This window comes from Apis laboriosa, unplaced genomic scaffold (assembly GCF_014066325.1).
Source record: "Apis laboriosa isolate Shangri-la unplaced genomic scaffold, ASM1406632v1 scaffold49_cov149, whole genome shotgun sequence".
NCBI classification, from domain to species: Eukaryota; Metazoa; Arthropoda; class Insecta; order Hymenoptera; family Apidae; genus Apis; species Apis laboriosa.
In genome coordinates, this window is record NW_025223500.1 from 720,174 (window position 1) to 740,907 (window position 20,734).

Consider the following 20,734-nt stretch of genomic DNA (forward strand, 5'->3'; position numbering starts at 1 on the left):
GTGATGGAATACATCTCGGACACGTATCAATTTATGGATGTCGTTGGAAAATGGACTGCGATCAATTTGACACGTACACGCTTGATCTGATGAAGCAAAATGTTTGCAGTGTGAAGTTCTAACTTGCGCGTATAATACGATAGTTGAAGAATATAGAAAAAGAATAGAGGAAAATTTCCATAATATGAATTATTTTCACGGAAGACAATTTGATTTTTTGCAACATATTATTTTAATATGTTATTAAATTATTGCATCGTAATTACTGATTTTTAATTTTGATCATTTCAAAATCGCGGAATTCAGCAATTATTTTTATTTATTAATTTATTCAGAATTCACTTAAAAATATTTTTAAAGTAACGACATCTTGTTTTATAAAATTAAATCTCATTAAAATATTACGAAATCTTATTATAAAATACAATATATAAATTGAAATATTTCTTATTTTCATTAAAATTTTTATTTCTAAAAAAATATATTATTTTTAAAAATATATTGAATTGAACTATTTTTAAGATTTTTAGGATAAACATTGAAATCCTTCAATTCTTATTTGATTTTCTCAATTTAATTTGATTTTTGTTAAATTGGTACAATAATAAAAAATCACTAATTATGAAAACAAAAATAAAGTATCTAATTCATAAATAATATATGTATATATATAATATATATTATATTTATATCATACATCTTTCTCCTCTTCTTATCTATATAAGTCTATAAATATGTAAATATATTGTTTTATTTGAACAAAAGAACCATTAAGTAAACAATTTATTTTCATTAACCCAGAATTCAATAAACCTATTAACTTACGAAAAATTTCTCTTATGCAAAATTCTTTGAACAAAGATTCAAGTTTAAAATGCAATTACACAAGAATCACCAAGCAACTACGGTAACGCTACTTTTGAACAAATAACCGCAAGATATGTAAACTTCATCTGTAATACAATGAAATGTAGTTAGAAATATCGTCTCTCCTTCGTCTCACCTTCAAAATGAACAAGATGAAACCCATTCGATTAAGCTCATTTATTTCTATCGTTATCATCAAAGCATTTAGAAAAAATCGATGGAAATGATTACCTTTTCAAAATTACCTTTATAAAATTTTAAAAAATTGTCACATTTTGAAAAATTTGTTAAGAATCCATTTAATATACTAGCAATATTTACTTGCTAAAATTTATAAAAAAAAGAGACTTTATGTTGTAAAATAAAACTTTTTGAATATATATTTTAATGTTATTAACTTTAGCTTCAAATATAGATAAGATTAAGATACCTATTACATATATCTCATATATATTTTAATGTACTATCATTAATTGGAATAAATTACGAATTTGATTTATATGAATCATCTTAATATTACTTATTGCTAAAATAAAAAAGAATACAAATTAATTAATAGACGAAAACTAAATCGAAAATATTAATATCTATATTCTTTTCATAAAATAAATTATAGAACCATATATTATTAATTATTCTGATTTTATAATGATCAAGATAATTAATTTAATTATCTACATTATAATATCAGATAGAAATATTAACATATAAATAACAAACAAATATAAAAGAAAATGTAAAACAATATACTTTTATATCCTCCTAAGCACAGGAATAACTTCTGGTTCTCATTCACCATACAAACAGAAATATCAGACATACATGTTACATAGTTTTAATTTCTAATGTAGTGAAATCACATTTTTGCGCGGATTCGATCGCACAGTCGTGTATGTCGTGTTTCGCATATGTTCCAACGAACGACGAAACTTCATGCATGGACATTCACATTAGTAGGCGTAAATTACGTGTTCGGCATACTTTACACGAAATCAGTGATGAAAGAGAGAAAGAGAGGGAACACCCGAAAAATTCAGCATGAAAACAGCAGAAGCATACACAACAGCTCCATCAACGACAGATCGTTCCCACGAATAGTGATATATATATTCGGAAGTTGACTGGCGAACCAATAATATAGGTCTTTCGCAATATAGAGAAAGATCGAAGTTGAACAGATTCTTATCGCGGAAATAATGTGTAATCTTCTTGAATTGGACAAAATTTTTTTTGAATGATAAAATTCGTAAAATTTTATTAAAAACGTTGTTTTATCTGTAATCATATTGAATTATTGTTATTTTAGTATTTTGTTAATTTATCGAATATATATTTAAAATATTTTCGAAAAATTTTAGATATTAAGATAATGAAAAATAATAGAATATGAGTTATACAATTATAAAATATAAATTGAATAATAAAATATGAAACAAATTGATGGAGTTTGTTCTTCAAACTATAAGAAATTTAATTTTTTTATAAAATTGTCTATACAGATAACTACATAATTGCTATATATAAATACTAATAATTTATACATTAAAAAATAAAAAAACATTATTTATGTATAGCTTAATAAAGATTATAATTAAGAAATCGTAATTCGGAGAAACTTAATTTGATAAATGTTGATTAAAATATCGAAAAATAAAAAGATGAAATAAATTTATGATAGTTTAGAAACAGATTTTGGATAAATATAATTATATATATAATATAATATAACATATATAATATAATTATAATATAATAATATAATTATATAGTTTTGTCCAATTTTTCAATAAATGCAAATATTCCACTCTATAATAATATGACAAAAAATAATATGATATAAATCATATCATTTTAAATATATAAAAATTTTAAAACTAATATATATATAAAATGTTATTCGTAATATATAATCTTTAAAATAACATTAAAAGCCCAATCTTAGAAATATAAAAACACAATTTTAAATAAAATAAGTACAAATTTTATATAAAACTATTGGTTAAGATTTATTTATAAAGTTAGCAAGAAGCAATTGAAATTTGTTTTCTCTTTAAAAAAAGAGAAGAGAAAAAGAAAGTGAAGCTCTGTCATCATTATATCTGTCATACTTTATTTTCATTTCACTTCATATAATATGAATATATTTAATATACTTAAAAATATATACTTAAAAATTGTTTATAGCTTAATAAATAAATTAATAAATTATTTATTAATAGAATTGTTTAAAAGTTAATAAATTTCAATTGTCATTTTTATATACCAACTTTTGTGTTTGTCTCAACTTCTAGAATCGACTCTTCAAACCATACATTATGTAAACATATATTAATATCCTAATGCACATAATGTTATCGAAAACAAATTTTGAATGCTTAATATTATGTAAAATAATATCAATATAATAATATAAATTGCTTTTTTATAGTATGAAAACTTGTTTTATATATTTACAATGATTGTATTACCGATAGTATCAATAAAATAGTATTACTTATAAATATCATATTATCTGAACTTAATTATTTGTTCAATCATCATATTATGTAATCGATGTTTATATAGAAGGAAAATAAGAATTTATTAATAGTTTTGTATAATTAATTAATATAAGATATTCGATATATGAATTATATCGAGTAAACATTAAAAATGCATTTAATATAGTTTTAAATATACAATCTATCTATATATTATACAATCTATCTATACTTGTATTTTATAATTTATAATATATATAAATATTTATATATTTTATAATATATGTAAAGTTATATAAAAATCGTAATACGCATATTTTTTTAATTCTTAAATTCTCCATAACCAGAAATTTTTTTATTTTAACTTTTTACAAAAAAAAAATTTCAATTAATATTAGATAATTAATATAGATAATATATAAATACAGTTTTTCATTGCAATTTATTATACGAATTAGAGACCAATCAATTTTATAGATAATATATTGAAATATATTAATATATTAATATATTGAATAATGAAATAAAAATACTTTTAATCGATAAATGAATTTAATATCAATTAATGCAATAAAGATCAAGTTTTTATTAGAATATTGCTTCAAATTTACTAGAAATTTAGAAATCGAAAAATATTAATTATGCATATAATTTACAAAATAATATATTTTTTAATACATAAAATTAAATAAAAAATAAATATCTTAACCCGATAAAATTAAGTTGAAATCTGTAAATGCAAATTCACATTGCATTTCAATGAACGTTTCGAAAAATATATTACACACATACAATTTACAAAAATATATTATTAATTTAGTAATTAATTATAAATAATCCATCAAATATTATTATACAAAATTTATATTATTAACTTCATTATTAATTTTATTTTAAATTTTCCAAGCATGCATATATCAAAAACAAATCAAAATTATTACTCGATACCCATGACAAATCATATATACATATAATACAAAACATATCCAGATTAGAGTATAATTATAAATAATTTTGGAATTCTAAAAACAATGAAAAGCACATTCAAAATTTAACTTACTACTTCGTTTACTTACTACTTTTGGTATAACATCCGTTAACCACGCAAACTTTGGTCCTCGTACAATTAGAAATAAAGCTGTGAAAGATATTATTATTTCCATATTTTCACAAAGATCAATCTCATGGCGACTCGGTCCATGAAATATGTATTCGACAATCGAACAGTACGCGTGCTCTTATTGAAACAACGAACGCGGCAAGGTGGCACTGTCTTTCGGCCAATTTCTCGCTTGCACTGCGATCATGCGATAGCCTGCATACGCTCGTGTTACGTGAGAGGAGAAGGGAAAACGCACTCGTAAGATCGTCGGTCATAAAGCTGGATTGCAGTTGAATCTACGCCTGGTTATCCACAACGCGTTTCCGTTTAAAGCTGTTTATTCGTGTATAAAACCGCATATAAAGTAAATAACTGACATCATAGAGAATAATTAATTAGGATAGATCGAGGTAAGATAGCGATATTAAAAGAAAATACGTATAACTTATTTGTTTCTTGTATCAGAAAAATAATATTTTTTTTTTAAGGATTTTACATGTTTATATACTAATATTTACATGTTTTAATATACTACTAAATATAGGAGAAAAAATATAAATATAGAATATCCATTTTATTTTTTTGGAAGCGTCATAATAACTAAAAAAATCAAATGAAAAAATTTGAAGAATTTCATATGCTATATAAACATAAATGTTATGAATTTTACAGAAATTTTAATTTTTGATTTTTTTTCCTAAATAAAGACAAAATTTGTATGATTAGTATAAATTTAAATAGTAATATGAGACATTATTATTTGTAAGGAAAATAAGTTATAAAATTATATTAAAATATTAGAAAGATTTTATTAATATATTTTATAATAGAAACTCAGATATAATAAGACAATCTCGATTAGAATTATTATTTTATTTTGCAATAATATGTGTAAATTGTGCTCTTTGCAAAATCATAATAAGCTCATAATTAGTATGATATTGATAACAATCTACCTCTATAATTTATTTTTAAATGTTTTCAGAAAATTTTAATTGTATTTGTATCTATCAGTTAAATATTTTATATTTCTACTAATCATTTTATTTTTTGGTATCATATTACAATTAAAAATACAAATATTTCAAATCTTCATTAATATATTAAAACTACAATTATTATAGTATTTTAATTTACTTTTTTTATTTCTTTAAAAATCACGAAATAAACTAAAGTAAATTTCACCTTAATAAACGCATAGAAACTTTCTATTACAGTAGAAACATAAAATATCCACTAAACAAAAGAAAAATAACTATCGACAATAATTACTATAGGAAAGTGTTTTGGTCGTCATAATATTTGAAATACATCAAAACTATCAATATATACAGATCAAAACCTTGATATCTCATGTTTCTATTCCATCTCATATTTGTATCCTTTCCTTTAGTATTTTACTAACATAATAGTAACATATTATTAATTTATATAATACATAATACATAATATATTACTGTATTATTATTATGTATTTTAATAATAGTACATATAATTTATACATATCACATGATTGATGATATATATTATGTAGATATATTTTAATATAATTTGATTTATTTTTGATATTATTTTATAATTATTTTTCATATAAAATAAAAAATAAATAAAATTTGTAAATAAAAACGCCATTTTATCTGGCTCTTGTACATAATGATAAGCATTCTAATATAAGATAAATATATTAATTTAATCAATATAGTTTTGATATATCAATTTTTTTATACTTGATATAAAATAATAAATTTATTATTATTTTAATCTGCTATCTTACATTGTGAATAAATAATAAAAAATAATATTGAAATATGTTTATTTTAAAATATATTGATATTCAATTTTGTACTTTTATAAACATTAAAATTTATTATTTACAACTTTTTTTTATTTAAATTTCTATTTCAGTTAATATTTAAATTTATTAAATTTTAAATTTATTAAATTTTTAAAAATGATACATGCATGAAAATCTTAATATCTAATATCTAATTTTATCGGTTATAAGATTACTATATATTAAAAATAAAAAATGACATTTGTGATCTTATTTGATTTTTTCTATTACTCTTTATTGAGATTTGGAAAAATGTGAATGTAAAAGCGAGAGTTATATGGCACTCACTTCTTGTGTAGACCTTTGAAAACACCGGTTCCCCTTTTCTCTCATCGATTCGTGGCCAAGTTACGGAAGCTGGATCTTAAGGAATCCGGCAACGCATTCGAGAGTAAGACTTACGCAAGAATTTTATGTAACACATTACAAAATAAAATCTTATGAACGACCGGTTTTTGTTTGGGTGATCGTAATCGATGTGAAAATCTCCATTACGTATAATTCACCGGATATTACAGTGTAATAGAAATCAACGAAAATTTTTTTTCGAATTTCAAATTGCATTTACTCATAACTCATATTGTAATTATGAAAATTTAAGGAAAGTTCTTTTCATTCAATAATTCTTTCTTTTATGTCATGATACTTCTAGTAATATTTTAAATATTTTAATATTATTTGTGTTATGATTATTTATTTTAAATATTATTTAATCAAATTAAATATTATATAATCAAAAAGCATTAAAGAATGAATACTAGAATTATTAAACAATTGACAAATAGAATTAATACGAAAAATTAATATGAGGTTATTTTCGTCTATTTTAAAATATTCAACTTATGATTTCAATCTGGATTCTTTTGTATAATAATTTAATAATAATTGTTTAACTTAATAATCATATAATTATAAATATTAATCATTTGACAAAATTTTAATTATAATAAAAGTTATAAATTATAAGTTATAAGCTTATCTTTAAATTTAATTTTATAATTTTATATCAAATGGAATAATTCTAGAGTTAAATATAAAATTAAATAAAATTTACTTAAAAATTATATGATTATGACTTGCAAAATATATTTTAATTACGTAAAAATTTTAATAATAAAATTATAAACTTGGAGTTTCAATCGATAAAAAAAAATAATGTACAAATTGAAAATCTTTGACTAGGAAGAGAGTAAAAATAATTTCTTTTAATTTAAATAATAATAATAATGATATTAAAATAAATTTAAATTGATTTGCAAATCAATAAATAAATAAAGTTGGACTATGAATTGATGAAAAGAATATTAAACATTCATGAAAATCTTTGACTACAAAGATCGCAAATATGATTTAAAAACCAAATTCACAAAACATTATAAAAACTTAATTCATTTACAATTCTAATAACCTATATAAATTTTTCAAAACCAAAGTCAGTTTTTAAATTCATAGAAATGACATAATCAAGCCTACTTCATATCAAACTCATGTCTAACTGCAACCCACGCGTCTCCTTTAAAATTTAGTCAATTCAACAAAGTGCCAGTTATGTCTCCGCACACTGTGATAACGTCACCATTGCGAAACCTCCGTTGTCGGTAAGTCCCGTTTATCGAGCCCAAATGGAACCAAGGGGATCGTCTTTATACCTCGTGCAAAATCGTAAGATCGGTATCACGGTTCCTCCCTCTGATATTACGCCTCATCGGTATAGCGATGTCGTTGTCGTCTTTTATTCCAAGGGAAATTAACAACTAGCAGGCGAGTAATTGTCGGCTGTTAAACCACCGCAGAACGTAATTACGCGAGGACAAAGCAGCGTAGCAGAAGTAAATACGGAAACCCGGCAGCGAGGAAAACGAATTTGTCACCGATTTCGGTTAGGATAGTTACGAATGGTGAGAAATTCGGCGATGAAATTTCTTCTCGTTCTTGTTCTTCGATCGTTTTCATCGGAGGACACAAGTTCTCGAAGTCGTTGTTGATTCTATCGATGATAGGCACGCGATAACGAGCACAATGGACGTTGCATAATTTTAATTGGACGCTTTGTTCGGTCTTCGCTTCCTTTGCCTCCGTCGGTAACAGGATTACGTGTCAGGAATGATTTTAGCTTGAACGTCGCGTCGTTGCATCCTCCTAGAACGGTTCGATTTTATAATGAGTTCGATCGCGGTCGGTCCCTTCTTTTGTCGACGTCCAACCAGGAAATCCGGTGCATTCGAAGAATTTCATTAGAAGTCGGAAGAGTTGTGGAACTTTGAGACACCTTCCTTTTTTAACTTTAATTTCTTGTTTTATCCGTTTTTTCCACGTAATTGTTAAATTATAGGATTTGATTAAATGTTTGTTCTATTTGAAAAGAACATTTTTTTGAGATAAATATATTCTATAAATTATATATATATATTTTTTTTTCCTATTTTAAAAGATATCTTTTTTTTCAAATTCTGTTTTTTAGTATCTAGCATATTCGATTACGTAGTGTTCTCTATTCTTAATATGAATATATTTCGATACAAATATTTTGTTCGAATCATTTCGATTTTATAGCTACTACTTATTTTTTAATATTGATAAGGCGTATTTCTTTCTATAATCATGACTTTGAGATATTTTTTCTTAACTGCGTTTATTGCAGCTATTAAATAACACAGCATTAAATTTTTTATTTCAAACTATTATTCGTTAAAATTTTTTTCAAATAATTTTTATCTTTTATATATTTGTTTCTGATTTAAATAAAAATATATTATATATAAAAATAATTAATTAGTTGAATTTTGAGACATTTTTTCTTCTGCTTTGTTATATTTATTGATACAAAAAAATTTTTACTTTTATGTTTTAATTAGTTGTTAAGAATTATTCATAAGTCAGAAATTCGTAAATTTGTTGGAGTTTATTTGATTTAAAAATATAAGCTGAAATTATTTTCTTAAAAAAAAATATTTAATATAAAATAAAAAAAAAAGAAAACTTTACCGATAAAAAATATATATAATATAAAAATATTTATATATTTAAAAATAATATATAAATTAAATATAATTAAATAATAATAAATTAAATAATATAAATTAAATTTTATCGATTCGTTTGCACAATTTATGCACAATTTAAAAATAAAAATTTCGATGCAATAAAATTCATAATCAAATGCATAAAGATAACATTATCTATATTCGATTAGATATCAACTCGTATTTATAAAAATTTTTTTTCGAATTATCAAAAAAAAATCATGATCTTTCACATATTCGTTTTTCAGATTAAAATGCATTTTTTCTATATATAAGAGTATTTTTATCGTACAGAAAAACATGAAAACTGACAAAACATACTTATCTCGCCCGTTAAAATGTTTCGCATCAAATACAACCTGATAACGATTCTATTTGGAATGCAGCTTAATGCGTAATACTGTTCATTGCGTAACAATAGCGACTCGAAACTGCATCTTCCGCGCTTTCATAGCGTAATTCAATTCGTAATGCAACGTCTGGCTTTCACCGACGTCTGAAAGTACGGGAAAAGATAATTTTCCCTCTCCCTCCGCAAGACGGTATCTTAATGCCGCGAAATCCAGCCGTCAGATAATACCTGTTATTAATTTGCAAAGACAGTATAATGCAACTTCTACGTTGAATAGGATCGCGCGCGCGCGCGGTCTGCAACTAAAGACAGTTGCTTAATTAAATTACTGGTTACAGCTAACGTAAGTGTTTCTCTCTCCCTTTTCTACTTGTTACAGAAGCGTCATCGAAATATTGTGTCACCTTTACCGAAGCCGCAAACTTCTCTCTGATGATGAGAGCACGCGCCTTGAATAAGCAATTTGCATTCATAAAACGTTATTGTTAGCTAGCGACTATAAATATGGGTGAACTCTCTTTATATGGAAGTGATATTTGTGCTATAGCTTAATTATTGTTCATGATTAGACTTTTAAATATGTAAATACTAGAAGTAAGTAAATTTTATTGCAGATTTATATTTATAATTATATAATCTGTTAATCTATTAATTAAATTATTCTTTATTATATTTCGAAACGTATATGGAAATTTAAGTTTCTATCATTTTCTTTATGCCGAGTTTATTAAGAACAAAATTAGAATTGATTCCTAAAAAATACATAGAACTTTATTTAAAAATTATAAAAAATAGAACTTTAAACTTTTCAATATATCTTAAAAAGTAGAAAAAAATATTTTATTTTTATTTTAATTATTTATATTCCTTATTTTAAAACTAATTCAAGTGTTATAATCTTTAATTTAAAAAGATAAAATTATAAATAAAATTAAAATATGCATTGAAACATATATGGTTTCATAAAAATTTCGATATTTACAAAAAATATTAAGGTAAATCATTTTTTTTTAATTTTAGTTTTGGAATGGTATTTTGTTTGGAAGATAATATAATGATTTTGCTTTCTTTGAATGATTATTAATTATTTGTTAGAATAAATTTTTCTAATGATAAAATATTTCCAGATATATTGTTTGTGAACAATATTATTCTTCTGAATTTTAATCTTTAAAATTTTCGAAGAAGAGGAGAATTTTCTGTCTCACTAATATATTATATATAACTATATTATTTATAGTTAAATAGATTTAAAAAAAAACCAATGATATATCTACGTTTATTAATAAAACGTATCTATGTTTTTCTTTAAAAAATAATTATTTTAAATTCATAATTCATCATAATCAAAAATTAAATTCATAAATTTAAAATTGTAAATTATTCGAATTCAAAAATATATTCATATTCATAAAAAAAAATATAAATAATCAGAAACTCTTATCTTATTTCAAATCAAAAAAACGAAAAAACATAAACTAACATTCAATTATGCTAGTAATAGATATCATCATCTACCTATTATATAATTAGAGGAAGAACATGAAATTCAAACGAATATTTTATATGTTAAAACCTAATAACATTTTCCCACCGGCAATCAAGTAACACCACTATCAAGAATCATAAAAACGCGCTTAACGCGCTTAACCAGTTTTCTCTTATCTCGCAACTCGGCAAATCGAATTCCATCTAGCATAAGTATGACCCATTACTTTTCGCAAAAAGCGATGTTATAGATCGAAGATTATACACTGTTGCACACACAGAGATGAAATATTACTCCCGAGTAAATTATTCCTTGTCTCACCGAATATGATGAAACGGTAATAGTGCATGGCCTCCAAAAGTTCTGATGATCGCATGATGCACTTATTTCGGGAAAATTAACGAGCGTGGGGATAGAAAGAGCGGAAGGAGGGAGGAGTGCAATTTAATCGTCGTGAATTAAGCACCAGGGAACGTAATTACGCGTAGAACAAAGCACTGGCCCCGCGGTCCGCGCTGCAAAGTAAATACGGAAATATAATGGTACAAATTTGTCGCGAGTGCACGGCTGCATCCGTTATCGGCGGCCATTGCGAGGGCCCGCTAGCTGCGACTACAGGTGGGGGCTCACGAGTGCAATTTAAAAGTCCATTTGTTTCTGGATAACGTCAGGAAACGCCGACGCCACTAGTACACGCATTTCATCCGAAAAATATTGTACATGAAAGTGGTATATACCGGGTAATACGTAATGGTTGTGCGCTGGTTCCGTGGACGATGAGTTAAAAATGAAGGAGTTAGGGTGAAAAAAGAAGGCGAGATGAATTTAGTGATAGATTGGAAGCACGCTTTAGTTAAAGACTTCTTTCTGGGAATTCCAATAAACGAATATGAGAGGAAAAATGATAAACGAGTAAATATATATTTATATTTTAAAAGATTGTATGATTGTAAGATTATATTATAATATATAGAAATATGATACTTTTGATGATACTTCTTCTCTTTAAATTTTTGTATTGATAAGAAAGATTGCAAACAATCAAATTTTAAAAATTGAAAAACAACTAAAAATAAATACATATTCTTGTTAGATGGATACTTTTTATTCTTCTTAGCTACTAACTCAATTTTAAAATATGGAATAATTCTCTAAGTTCTTTAAGATATAATTCTAAAATACTTAGAGATAAAAAAATTCTTTTCAATAAAAATTAAATGTTTTTTAATTTATCAAAAAAATATTAAAATAACAAATATTATTATATATATTGAAAAAATTGTATATTTATTTGAAAAAATACAGCAATTATGAACAGATTGCATTTTTTATTAAAAATAATGTATATATTATTTCATATTCATCAATATTCACCAATATTAGACATTAGTAAATATTAATTTTTTTTCATTAACATTTATTTTTCGGCTACCATCGACGTAATCAATGGTATAAACGATTTATAAGTGATAATAACTATTAACGCTACCGTTCAAATTAAATATATTAAAACTAATGAACTAAAATAAAATTTGGATATTATACAAATATAATATTTAGATATTATATATATACTTGTTTATCTAATATATCATTTTCAAAAGAATATATTGTAGATAATTGTAGATAATTAATATAATTTTATATCTACAAAATCTTATTTTATAAAATTTTTTTTTATTTCTATAAAAATTTCAACTTTTCACGCTAATTTGTGAGTATTTTTTTCTAGTAAATATAATTCATTTTCCATTTTATTCTTATCTTAATCGCATTATTCATTAAACAAACAAATCTTGATTTTAGTAATAGTTCATTTTAATAATAGTTCATTCTAATAATAATTTTTTTCCATTACCACTATTTCTCATTAAAATTAATTTCCTTTTGTATTATAGGTCATGGCATCACGTGTTTATGGTATATCGCAAACAATCGATGATTAAGTCAATATATCAATTGTGTATTTATGTTGTTAAGCTTCTCATGCATACATCTTTGAGAAAATTATGCTAAATTATTCCTTTTTTGCCCGCATTTTATGTCTTGTGCTGCTCATGATGCCACAACGATTCTCTCGATTAATTCTTCGCTCCTTTTCGCCTTCTCGAACTCCCTGGAAGAGTTATTGATCGTCTGGATTATCATCGAGGTCGTTGACTCGCGCTCTCGCGCCTCCTACATCTATGTGCGTTACGTACTATGTGCCAGCAAACGAAACCTAAATCATCCTTGTTCGAATTTCGCGGTAGCAAAATAGTTTGCTCATTTATCAACTTTTTATATATCGATAGTCACTGGCTGATTATAGCAGTCAGTAGGCGTGCACAAAACATAACGGCCAACATTGTCATATTTTCAACGTTCACGGCCGCGGTAGCAAAATAGTTTGCGCAATGTATTCAAAAAATGGTGTCGAAAGCTTGAACATGCAATTCTAGTCATTCAAAACATGTTTAGTAAACGATATAATTGATTTTGAAACTTGATATACAATAAAAGGATAATATATATGTATATAATTTTTATATATATATAATATCTATATGTATATATTTATATAAATATATAATATATTTATAGAATATTTTTAGAAAATCGATTCTAGGAGTCAAAATAAATGCAAAAATTGATATATAACAATATCGTTGTTTATTTATTATAAATAATATATAATTTTAATTTATGTTAGATGAAAGGAGAGAAAAATAGAACGAGATTGCTGTTTCCATTACATTGTTATTGCATTTTATTTTTGTCTCGTTTCATCTAATACCAACTTAAATTACTTATAATTTAATAAATAAGCTTTGATCGATTTTTATATAACAACTTTTGTATTCGTTTTAATTTTTATTCGATCGATATTCAAAGATGTCTCACTAAAGATATTTATTAATATATATATTAATATTAATATTTTATATATATAATAATAATATATTCAGTGAAATCTTTATATTTAATATTTATTTTGAAATTAATATTTAATAGGTCAAGATATAAAATACATACTCAAGAGAAAATACTTAAATGTTTTATCGACATATTCATTGACTATTCTCCTCCCTCCTCCAGAAGAATAATATTAAATGATCATGAATGAAAAAGGATAGAAATAAATTAGAAAAATTAGGAATGCACAGAATACATTTCAAAAATCAAAAATCATCAAATTGATAAAATTCGATTTGACAATTGATTTCAGAAAAATTTGTCGAATGAAGATAATAATTACCAACTATAAAATAGTAATACGATTGCCACATATATAGATATTATTTATTTGGCAAACGGATTTGAAATTCCCACCAAAGTAAACGTGACGCAAAATTGCATAGCAAGACATATGAATCAAAGTGGGGGAGAAAGCGAGGCCCAGTATAAAACAAACTTTATTTAGTCAAGGACGAGAATGTCAGGATGGACAAAGAAACCTGGAGGTTAGTGACATAATTTATTTTCGTGTGAATGTGTTAGTGAATATAGAAATATAGTATATGCATGCAAGAAACAAGAGATACCGGCGTTAAAACCAACGAGGATAAACGAGTGTCATAATTAAGAACGTTCTAGCGAAAAGCGCGAGCGTTCACAACACTTCGAGGCACTCGTCACTTTATCGTCGCTCCGTATACGCTTGAAGTGGGGATATTGCGTGTGCACGTGTGCCACGGCGCTGCACATATACGATGTGCACAGTACCCACACGCGATCTCGTCATTTTGCTCGCGCGAGCCTCTCGGCTTTGCTCCCGGAAATTGCACGGCGCGAATTTAGTGCCTTGCCCTTCGACAGCTTGACTGAGTACACTTTCCGTCGTGGCGGCCTGTAGACGACAGGCTCGCTTATATATACCATACCTGTGTGTATATACCGTATTTAGGTTATACAGGGTGTTCTACAAAGTAATAAGGGGAACGAGAAACTCGAGAGCGAAAGTAAGATGGCCATTAACGCTTTCGCGTTGAACTTTGTCTAATGAACACTCGAGTGCTTCCGTGGCGAGATTTGAACGCGCTGGTGCCACCGTTTAAATGCTTGCAGTGTACGCTACTGGAGTGCGCATGCGCGTGCCGCGTTGCTTTTACGCGTCGAGTGGCGTTGAAAGAGTTAAGGAAGTTAAAGTCGTTAAAGAAGCGCTGCTGTAAATGTGATTGCGAAAAATTATTAAGAAATTTTTGTATTAAACTGACATTTTTATTATTATAATCATATAATATTGTTATTTTTATACTGAAATGTAAGAAGATACCGATTTATTTATTCATTTTTGAGATTAATTATAATAAATCGCAAAACTTTTGTGGAGGAATTATTGCGTTATAACATAAAAGTCGACCTTGAACGTTTCGCCAAAGTCTTGAATAAGCATCTATTTATATTAATTTCACAATAAAATAAATCTTTGCCGACAAGAATATCAAAAAATATAATATGTACTTACGTATTCTCAATGATGTTTTTCGTTTACGTTGTCAAGAAATCGTAGATTTAAATTAAATGATTTTGTCTTTATATTTATGTCTACGTGAAGCTATGTTTAATGTATGAATTAGCGTAGAAAGCAATGGATAGAATACAAATGACTCTTTTTAAAGAACCACAAACGATTGAAAAATTTTTACATTGCGCACTGCACTTCGAGTGATAGATTAATGTTAATGTGTAGTTTTTTATTATTGCATGATCATCAACTTCAATCGTAAACAAATTAAATATTATGTTTATACTAAATCTTTTTTACATCTTGCATTAAAATAACTTATAATATGATATATCAGTAAACAAATATCATAAACATTTAAAAACTATTTTAATATCAAATTGAATATGATTTATTTTTAAAATGTTAAGTTTTTATATATATATATCTATAATTATATATAGGTATCATCATAAATTATAAATATAATATATTTTATATATAATTTATTAATTATATAACAACTTATTATTATTCATAATATTATTTATAGTATTCGTTATTAGATTTCTATTAATAGTTTTTATTAAAAGTGTTTTCATCAAGGAATAATAATTGGAATAATCTAAACGTGCCAACAACTTTAATGATTTTAATACAGTTACATTCTTCGGAATTCATCTTCTTTTAGTTTTTAAAATATTTCATTCTTATATTTTTTTTAACTTTTAGAGCATTTATATTAGCTAGAATCTTAACAAAAATTTTATATAAGATATACTTCATACATATGTATATATATATATACTGTCCCATAGAATTGCTAAGGTTAAGGCTCTTTTAAGGTTAAAAATAAAAATAAATTTGAATTAAAATTAAATTATATTTAATGAAGTATAATCTGGATATAATTTTATTATAGTTTTATATATTTGAAATATGCAATCTTTTTTTTTTTAATGAAATCTTAAAAATCTTAATCTAATTTTTTAATTTTTACAAAAAAGTATTCATACATTTTTGCTCTAAGTTTATTAATTAAAATTATTACAGTTAAAAATTTACTATATTATAATCTACGGATATTACTTATATTATTACAAATAACTATTTTTGCATTCTAAAATATTTTTCCATTCTTTTTTTAACATTATTTAGTAAAATATACATATATCAGGTCAATTCATGTTTATATACATTATAGTGCATTATATCATAAACATAAATATATTTGCAAATACACTCAAGTAATTCAGAAAACATTTAATAATAATTTCTCAACTAATAGATTTAGAGCAAAAATATTGTATATACATGTACCTCTTATAGGTATATATATGTTTTTATAAATCTATTAATCTATTATAATTGTATATATAATGTGATGCCACATCATGATATAAAATTTGATATAAAAATCATTATGATATAAAAATATTTAATTCATTTTAATTCAATTGTCTCGAAATTGACTTTATAGATATTAGTACTACTAGTATAAGATACTACTAGTATAGACTATTAGTACTATTAGTATTACTTATAGTATATATATAAGAACGCATTTTGGAGGACTCAATCGATAAGAATGCAAACATCATTTGAATAACCTTCTAATGCAATTACATTAATCTAATCTATATCTGCGAACAATTAATTTCCTGCAAAATATTTACGATATCTTTATAATACAATGCACGCATCAGGCATAAGAAACTAATTAGAATCAATGACAAATAGATCTCATTCAAGGAATCATCTAGCGCAATATTGACGTCGAATTAAAAGCAGCAACTGGTGATATAATTCGCACTTGCGTTATCGTTTCGATCTCTTACAATCATTGAGATTTCGAGATTTCATTGCGTTTCTACGCATGAATTTTCAGAACCGTGAACAGAAATGCAGTCCAGCCAATCCATACTTTTCCTTCGTGCTTGGCGAAGCAAAGTTTGATTTAACCGCGATGACATCGCTGACACTACATCACACTTTTTTCTTTTTTTTTTTTTGCTATCGCGTTTGCAACGAATCACTGAATATAACACTTGATACACGCTGAGAAAACAAAAAAAAAAAATGAAAGAAGTGCGAAAAAAATTCGAGAGGAAATATAAAAAAAAAGAAACTGATGTGAAAACAGTGAATAGAATAAAAAAATACGGAAAATAGAGTATATGAAATAATGCAATACGATACAATGATTCTGGTATGACTATTCGAATTATGGCTATTCATGATTAAACTGATAACACAGAATCAATGATGAAATCGAATGATGATTCAAATTATTATCATGTTCGTTGGCCATCCGCGCATTTTTTTTTTTGCAGAAACGCGTCCCGTCGTCCAGTTGGCGCCGAAATCATTGATTAAAGTCCGGCGCCGACCCATTTTTCCTCGCCTCTTTCTCTCTCTCTCTCTCTCTCTCTCTCTCTCTCTCTCTCTCTCTCTTCCTCTTGGCTTCTATATATTTCTCTATCTTTGTTCCTCTCTTGTCTCCTTCTTTTCTTTCTCTCTCGCTTCGTCCTTGTCCATGCTTTTACCCCTTCTATTTTTGCAACTGAACACCACGCGCGTACGCGCCAACTTTTTGGCACGGAGATGTGACCGCGTTAGTACCGCCCCGATTGAGAATCACCGACACCACTTGGCTCCGACTGATCTATAAACCTATGATGTCTCTGTGAAACACCGCCAGCTAGTCTGACCCGCGTGTTTCGGATATATCGCTTGTGATAAACCATGTTCATAGACGATATTGCAGTCTTCTTTTTTTTTTTATCATTGTTCATTATTTGTTTTGAAATGATTGATATTGTTTTTTTCTTTTTTAATAATGATTGGAATACGTGGGATATTATTAACGTATCTTATATTTTCATGTTTAAAAACAAAGATTTTGGATATTCATGTTTCATATAGAAATTTTGAATTGTAAACAGATATTGAAAAGAAAAAAAAATTAAATAACTAATAATTTTTTTAGTAATTATATAATTATAATATATATTTTTAGTAATCACAAAATATTTTCTAACTACACTGTTTTTGTAGAAAAATTATCTAGAGATTGAACGCGAAAAAGAATATAAAATTATAAAAAAAATATTTTTTTAATAAATTAAACTTTATTCTTTTTTATATTTTTACTTTAATTTAATAATATGAAGATTTTTTTTTGCGATATGGTTTCATTCTTCTTTTTGTGAAAATCTTTTTGTGAAATTAGAAATATAATCGACGACTAATTCGATTCAATTATATATTTAATTGTAATTAATAAAAATTAAAATTATAATTTACAGATATCTATCTATTAAGAGGATATCAACAGTCTACTTCGCAAAATGATAAAAAACAAGAGGATGGAATAACATCTGAAATTAGATCATCTTTGGAGGATTCTAATGCCACGATACAATTTACCAATAATCCTTATATGCAACAACCACCGTATAATCCATTTTACAAATCAAACGAGAAAGTCATTGACGAAATAAAACTTATTGAGGAAGATGTTACAAAAAGAATTAAACGAAATACAAAGTGCACACTAGGTATGCAATGGAAATCAGTGAATTAAATTTCCTATTCATGGTATTCGAAATTTTTTTAATTTTAAAAATTTCTTGAATGCTTGATGTCCTTTGAATTTCTTCATATTATTTAAAAAATTCGAGGAATTCTCGAGGTTTTTGAGAAATATGATTTTTATGTTCTTATGATCTTTCAAAATCTTAAGATCTTGACAGTAGACCTTTATATTTAAAGACCTTGAAATTGTAAAATGATGATTCAGATTATGAAATCTGTAAAATTTATAGAATTTTTCGAATCTTTTCTTTATCTCTGTTGCCATCAGAAATTTTGTAATCTTCTAAAATATTTTATTTATTTAAATTTTTATTTATATTCAGATGAAATTTAATTTTACCAAATTTCTGATATTTTCAAAATCTTAATATATAGCATTAGGAATTGCTTAATTTTCTAAAATTCATAGAAAATTTAATTAATATATATTAAAATGACATTTAATTTCATATCATTAAGAATTATTTAATTTTCTAAAATTCATACAGAATTTAATTAATATATATTAAAATGACATTTAATTTCGTATTTTTCAGGTAATTGCATAACGTGTTGTATCTTCTTCGTTATTGCAATTATCATCATATTGGTCTTTCTTTTATATTTTGTCACAAAAAATCCAAAAATTGCGCAAATTTTATGTAACTTAGCAAATAAGACTAACAATTTGCAGGAAAATTAAGAGAGATCTTGACGCAAACAATATCTAATCCAGATATTATTAAAAAATTGATTAACTATATCAACAAACTTAACATTTGGTTATCAAATGAATATATCAAATAGAATATAATTATTTGAAAATATATTGTAGTTAATAATATTATATTATAAATATTTATAGTATTCTTTTTAATTAATATATTTTATCTAGTACGTCAAAATGAATCTGAAATTTTGTCTTCTCAGAATAAATAAATAAAAATGTTCTTAAATTTTTTAAATTATTTTTTAAATTTTCTTATTTTGTATAAAGCAAAATATATATGGAACTTATAAAATATTGGAAAATATAAAAAAATAAAAAAATGTTAAATAGAACGATAGGATTTCTTAATTCATATAATTTTTAAGAAGCAAAAGTATTTTTTTGTTTTATTTTTTTTATAAATATCTTGAAATAAATCGTAGTTTCGTTTAATACCGTTTTAACGTGAAATATTGGAACAAGAATAAGGCACAATAGGACGATACATTTTCAGAATGGTATCGATTCCGAATTTGTACCGCTACATTTAACAAGCACCATTGAGCCGAAGATGCATTGCACGGTGATGTATGGGATGCTTGATAAACAGTCTATTGAAATTGCTGTTTCTGAAAATACACGTGTTATTCCTTTTTTTTTCTTTGCAATTTAAACATCCACAATTCTCTTTCCATCCACTTTTCCCTTTAATAATCTCGAGTAAACATTTTCCTCCAACTTTAAAGAACTTTTCTGTTGATGAAATTCTGCATGAATGTTAACTTGATTTGATACATTTCGAACCACAAGATTGTAAAATAGATAAAACACAGCGCCATAGAAATGAAATCGTTTGGAATATTCGTATTGTTTCGA

The 20,734-nt window shown here is 25.2% G+C and overlaps 1 protein-coding gene across 4 annotated transcripts; it reads left to right on the top strand.

Moving 5' to 3' along the window:
* Window positions 1-4,745: 4,745 nt before the first annotated feature.
* LOC122716814 lies at window positions 4,746-20,144 on the top strand. Of its 4 annotated transcripts, none has more exons than XM_043940235.1 (4): window positions 4,746-4,859; window positions 14,356-14,590; window positions 18,882-19,133; window positions 19,707-20,144. In XM_043940235.1, exons 2-4 carry the CDS (start codon window positions 14,563-14,565, stop codon window positions 19,850-19,852), a joined length of 426 nt encoding a protein of 141 aa, XP_043796170.1. In that variant the 5' UTR covers window positions 4,746-4,859; window positions 14,356-14,562; the 3' UTR covers window positions 19,853-20,144. The 4 variants fall into 4 exon arrangements, with proteins under 4 accessions (XP_043796170.1, XP_043796169.1, XP_043796168.1 ...); XM_043940234.1 differs by lacking the exon at window positions 4,746-4,859 and adding an exon at window positions 9,910-10,001; XM_043940233.1 differs by lacking the exon at window positions 4,746-4,859 and adding an exon at window positions 10,030-10,252.
* Window positions 20,145-20,734: the final 590 nt, after the last annotated feature.

Bases quoted from the DNA above. Each gene is read 5' to 3' on its own strand.
- LOC122716814 (XM_043940235.1), top strand. From the start codon at position 14,563: ATGTCAGGATGGACAAAGAAACCTGGAG. The intron at 14,591-18,881 runs GTTAGTGACATA...TATAATTTACAG, and splicing joins ATGGACAAAGAAACCTGGAG to ATATCTATCTATTAAGAGGA. The intron at 19,134-19,706 runs GTATGCAATGGA...CGTATTTTTCAG, and splicing joins AAATACAAAGTGCACACTAG to GTAATTGCATAACGTGTTGT.